Source organism: Periplaneta americana, chromosome 16 (genome assembly GCF_040183065.1).
Source record: "Periplaneta americana isolate PAMFEO1 chromosome 16, P.americana_PAMFEO1_priV1, whole genome shotgun sequence".
Taxonomy (NCBI): Eukaryota; Metazoa; Arthropoda; class Insecta; order Blattodea; family Blattidae; genus Periplaneta; species Periplaneta americana.
The window spans coordinates 39,945,518-39,951,517 of record NC_091132.1 but is presented as its reverse complement, the minus strand read 5'-3'; the positions used below and the strand labels follow the sequence as shown (position 1 = coordinate 39,951,517).

The following is a 6,000-nucleotide window of genomic DNA, read 5'->3' as shown; positions in this document are numbered from 1 at the left end:
ATGTCTGAAGCAGTCATTTACTTTCCTAAAGCAACTTTCTTCATTCACGGCGAATTGCTTTAAATTTTCTATTAATTGTATACGCTAATCTCAGATAGTACTATTATATGTTTGAGCATGCATTCTGAACATAGGTATATATCACGAATCTCGGTTCGTGATTTTAACATACGTAGTTATCTTCTGTTTAAATTATCAGTAACTATCAATATCTCGATAAGGAATTGTGAACTAATTTCTAGCGCGTACTTCAACACTAGCCAATAGAAGAACACGCATGATTTGGTACGTGGTATGGCAGGTGTTAAAATTCCACTCTTTACTTACCTCAGTATTTTTCTTATCTGGAATTCAGTATAATAGAAGCCACAAAAAATTGTCCCCCAAATTCGGAGTATTGAATACAGATTCTGTTGCTGCAAAAGAGAACACATTCTACAGGTGAAGAGGAACACAGACTTATTTTATTGTACCGGTACTTGATAATGTCTTGTTCCACTACCGGATAATTTTATCTAGCAGAATGCTGGGGTGTTTTTGTTTGTTTGTTTATTTGTTTTTTTTTCTCTGTGTTTGAAAATTAGTATAATCTCATATCCCACAGGTTTCCATTTTTCTTTTAAATGCAAAATACATCAATTTAAATAATGTATTTAAATAACAAGTACGAAATACTTTCGAAAATCCCTTCCAATTACAAAATACAAATATAAATTTTAATATACGTATTTCAAGTACTCCTCAGTGTTGAGAATAGAATGCATAAAGGAAGGAAGGACTGATTATGAATCTATAGCAGAACTTTTCAATAAACATTTAATTTTTCTACATAAGTAGAGTAGAGCAACAAGTTAATATTACTAAATTCAATATTTTGAAATTAAAGGACGAGGAAGCTAAGCAAAATTATCAGGTCGAAATTTCGAATAGGTTTGCCACTTTAGAAAGTTCCGACGAAGTTGAGAAAGGATTAGATGTTAATAGCGTGTGGGAAAATATCAGAGATAGTATCAAAATTGCAGCTGAGCAGAGCATAGGTTATTATGAAACTAAGAAAAAGAAACCGTGGTTTGATGAAGATTGTTGCATGGTAGTAGAAAGAAGGAAACAGGCAAAATTGAAATTGTTACAGGATCCAGTTGAGGAGAAGAGAGATAATTATTTCAACGAAAGACGGGAAGCAATTCGTACACTTAGGAATAAAAAGAGAGGTTACTTGAAGGAAAAACTGAATGAGGTAGAAACAAATAGTAAGAATAAAAACATTCGAGATTTATATAGGGGTATAAAGGAATTTAAGAACGGATATCAGCCAAGGGTAAACGTGATCAAGGATGAGAATGGTGACTTGCTTGCAGACTCTCCATCAATCCTAAACAGATGGAAAAACTATTTTGCGCAACTACTAAATGTACATAGGCCAAATAGAAATTATCGGGACGAAATTGAAATACAAGCCGCTGAGCCATTTATACCCGAACCCACGCTTTCAGAAGTCGAAATTGCGATAGAAAATCTGAAAAAGTACAAGTCTCCAGGTATCGAACAAATTCCAGCAGAATTAATACAAGAGGGTGGAAGTGCATTATATAGCGAAATTTATAAACTTGTACTTGCTATCTGGGAAAAGAAAATTGTACCAGAACAATGGAAGGAGTCCATAATTGTACCTATTTTTAAAAAGGTGGACAAACCCAACTGTGGTAACTTTCGAGGAATATCACTTTTGTTGACGTCGTACAAAATTTTGTCCACTATTCTTTTGAGAAGATTAACTCCGTACGTAGATGAAATTATTGGGGATCATCAGTGCGGTTTTCGGCGTAATAGATCGACTATTGATCAGATTTTTTGTATTCGACAGATTTTGGTGAAAAAAATGGGAGTATAAGGGTGCAGTACATCAGTTATTCATAGATTTAAAAAAGGCATGTGACTCGGTTAAGAGGGAAGTATTATATGATATTCTTATTGAATTTGGTATTCACAATTAAAATGTGTCTCAGTGAAACATACAGCAGAGTCCGTATAGGTCAGTTTCTATCTGATGCTTTTCCAATTCACTGCGGGCTAAAGCAGGGAGATGCACTATCACTTTTACTTTTTAACTTCGCTTTAGAATATACCATTAGGAAAGTTCGGGATAACAGGTAGGGTTTGCAATTAAACGAGTTACATCAGCTTCTTGTCTATGCGGCTGACGTGAATATGTTAGGAGAAAATACACAAACGATTAGGGACAACACGGTAATTTTACTTGAAGCAAGTAAAGCGGTCGGTTTGGAAGTAAATCCCGAAAAGACAAAGTATATGATTATGTCTCGTCACTAGAATATTGTACGAAATGGAAATATAAAAATTGGAGATTTATCCTTCGAAGAGGTGGAAAAATTCAAATATCTTGGAGCAACAGTAACACATATAAATGACACTCGGGAGGAAATTAAACACAGAATAAATATGGGAAATGCGTGTTATTATTCGGTTGAGAAGCTCTTATCATCCAGTCTGCTGTCCAAAAATCTGAAAGTTAGAATTTATAAAACAGTTATATTACCGGTTGTTCTGTATGGTTGTGAAACTTGGACTCTCACTCTGAGAGGAACATAGGTTAAGGGTGTTTGAGAATAAGCTGCTTAGGGAAATATTTGGGGCTAAGCGGGATGAAGTTACAGGAGAATGGAGAAAGTTACACAACACAGAACCGCACGCATTGTATTCTTCACCTGACATAATTAGGAACTTAACATCCAGACGTTTGAGATGGGCAGGGCATGTAGCACGTATGGACGAATCCAGAAATGCATATAGAGTGTTAGTTGTGAGACCGGAGGGAAAAAGACCTTTAGGGAGGCCGAACGTAGATGGGAGGATAATATTAAAATGTATTTGAGGGAGGTGGGTTATGATGATAGAGACTGGATTAATCTTGCTCAGGATAGGGACCGCTGGCGGGCTTATGTGAGGGCGGCAATGAACCTTCGGGTTCCTTAAAAGCCATTTGTAAGTAAGTAAGTAAGTACATAATTAAGTTCATTTACAATTTCTGTAGTTAAGTACCTTCTTTCTTCTGGTTTTCCAGAAGTAAACAAAACCTTAAGAAGAGCCATGGTTGCCCTCTGAACTCACAATATCCAAAGAATTATTTATTCTTTGATAATTCATAAACTTATATAGAACAAACTATTTTATTATAAACTTACTTACTGGCTTTTAAGGAACCCGGAAGTTCATTGCCGCCCTCACATAAGCCCGCCATTGGTCCCTATCCTGAGCAAGATTAATCCAGTCTCTACCAACATATCCCACCCCCCTCAAATCCATTTTAATATTATCCTCCCGTCTACGTCTTGGCCTCCCCAAAGGTCTTTTTCCCGCCGGCCTCCCAACTAACACTCTATATGCATTTCTGGATTCGCCCATAAGTGCTATATGCCCTGCCCATCTCAAACGTCTGGATTTAATGTTCCTAATTATGTCAGGTGAAGAATACAATGCGTGCAGCTCTGCGTTGTGCAACTTTCTCCATTCTCCTGTAACTTCATCCCTCTTAGCCCCAAATATTTTCCTAAGAATCTTACTTTCAAACACCCTTAACCTATGTTCCTCTCTCAAAGTGAGAGTCCAAGTTTCACAGTCATACAGAACAACTGATAATATAACTGTTTTATAAATTATAACTTTCAGATCTTTTGACAGCAGACTAGATGACAAAAGCTTCTCAGCCGAATAATAACACGCATTTCCCATATTTATTCTGTGTTTAATTTCCTCCCGAATATCATTTATATATGTTACTGTTGCTCCAAGATATTTGAATATTTTCAACTCCAATTTTTATATTTCCTTTTCGTACAATATTCTGGTCACGAGACATAATCATATACTTTGCCTTTTCGGGATTTACTTCCAACCCTGTCGTTTTACTTGCTTCAAGTAGAATTTCCGCGTTTTCCCTAATCGTTTGTGGATTTTCTCCTAACATATTCACGTCATCCGCATAGACAAGAAGCTGATGTAACTCGTTCAATTCCAAACCCTCTCTGTTATCCTGAACTTTCCTAATGGCATATTCTAGAGCGAAGTTAAAAAGTAAAGGTGATAGTGCATCTCCTTGCTTTAGCCCACAGAGAATTGGAAACGCATCTGACAGAAACTGACCTATATGGACTCTGCTGTACGTTTCACTGAGACACATTTTTATTAATCGAACTAGTTTCTTGTGAATACCAAATTCAATAAGAATATTATATAATACTTCTCTCTTAACCGAGTCATACGATTTTACTATAAAACAATTATTAATATTTAGAATTATAATAGACGGCATATTAAAATAATTCAGCCAAATGGTAATTAGTGAGATGTAAGTTTTTGCTTAATTGCCAAAAAACAAAAAACAAGTTTTTGGATATTGTGAGATGATTCTAGAGAACTCCACTATTTACTACACATAGGCGAAAAGTCATTAGACTATTATCTCGGTACCGAGTTCTGCAATGAATGGAAAACAAAAACACCTAGGCCTAGATAAAAAAGATCAGAGCTGAGAATGTGCTAATACTGTAGGATATTTAAGAATTACTGTTATTCAGTCTAAACACTAAGAAAATTTGTTGCACTAGGGGGCTATGGTCTGAGATGAAGGGTAGTTTCATTTATAATTTCCTCGCTTGCTTCATCTAAAATTGGCGCTAGAAGTGGAATGTATATATGCAAATAAGGCAGCATTTTATAATAAGCCACATTAATATATTAATATTTTCGATGTTCTTGAAAACAGTTTCAGTGAACCTGAAAAAATGTACACTCACGTTCAAAGATATCTGATCCGACTAATCGATAGTGATCGATAATTTGTTGGTGTAAATGTGGATTCTTTAGTTATTACTTCTATGACTAGATGGCGAAGATAATAGTCAGTGTTGCCAATCGTATGTAAATATACCCATGTTATAGAATTCAATGTTTCATCTCACTCTATTGATTGTAAAACAACACTGAGTTTGGGTGGAAACGCTGATATTTTCTATTAGAAGAATAATTTTTGCTTAATCTACATAATCATTCTCCCTGACACTTTTTAACGTCCCTCAATAATGGTGCCACCTATTGAGAACTAGCGGAACTATTTCAAAGTTTGTCCATTTTTCATTTCTATGGTTCTTACTTATCTCGTGGTTACAAAGTTCGCTAAAATCATAGGTCGGATACCGTTGAACGTACCATATATTTCACTAAAGAAAAATTATAACAATATGATAGCAATCTTTGTTAACTTAGAACGTAGTAAAGCAAAGTTCATGTTGCGCTGACACTATTAGCACAGTCTAATATATACAGTCGCGCAACTTCAACACTTTTCTTGCCAACATTCACGACACTAGCGCCCAAGCGGCAGGCAAGGCACTGGTCATAGGGTTGATGCAGCCAGCACGTGCTTTAAAGGGATGCGAGATGTTATAATAACGTTTTAATCATGCGTCGGAATAAAGGCAATGTGTGCAATGACGAAAATTGCAGTAACAACAAGTTTAAATCTCCGAATTTGTCGTTCTTCAGATTCCTTAAAGACCAAGAGAAAATCATAACTCAGTCATAACCTATAGTATAATCCACGCTGTAGGTAGCCTATGTATTGTGTTCTATAAAACATTTATTAGTTATCAGTTACCTATTTGTATGTCAGGAAGAAGAGTTTAAATAAAAACAAAGTAAATACCTGTTACAGTATATTATTGTTTTGCAGAGATCATGTGTAAATGTGTAACCATTCCGATTTTGGATAATGTATCTACAGTTTTTAATGCAAGTAATTCCATAATTCTTTTATTCGTGTTTTTTTCTTTATATTTTTCAAAAGTTGAATGTTATACTGCATTCAAGTAGGGATTATGGTGTTAATTTTTTCAAGAATTCATGGCGTATTATAATCCTTTTGCAAAATATTCACTTCTTGAATAAATCCAGACTGTGTCGATAAATTTCTGATGTGTTGGT

At 35.3% G+C, this 6,000-nt stretch overlaps 1 protein-coding gene across 2 annotated transcripts in view; it reads right to left on the bottom strand.

Annotated features, from left to right (window-relative positions):
• Window positions 1–2,479: 2,479 nt before the first annotated feature.
• LOC138692141 (SWI/SNF-related matrix-associated actin-dependent regulator of chromatin subfamily A-like protein 1) overlaps window positions 2,480–6,000 on the bottom strand; it is a 144,905-nt gene continuing 141,384 nt past the window's right edge. For both annotated transcript variants that reach the window (XR_011330015.1, XM_069815140.1), the window contains one exon: window positions 2,480–2,523. Coding sequence is in view for 1 of the 2 variants with exons in the window: in XM_069815140.1 (XP_069671241.1) it covers window positions 2,500–2,523 (24 nt within the window). In the remaining variant the exon portion in view is untranslated. The remainder of the gene's footprint in view (window positions 2,524–6,000) is intronic.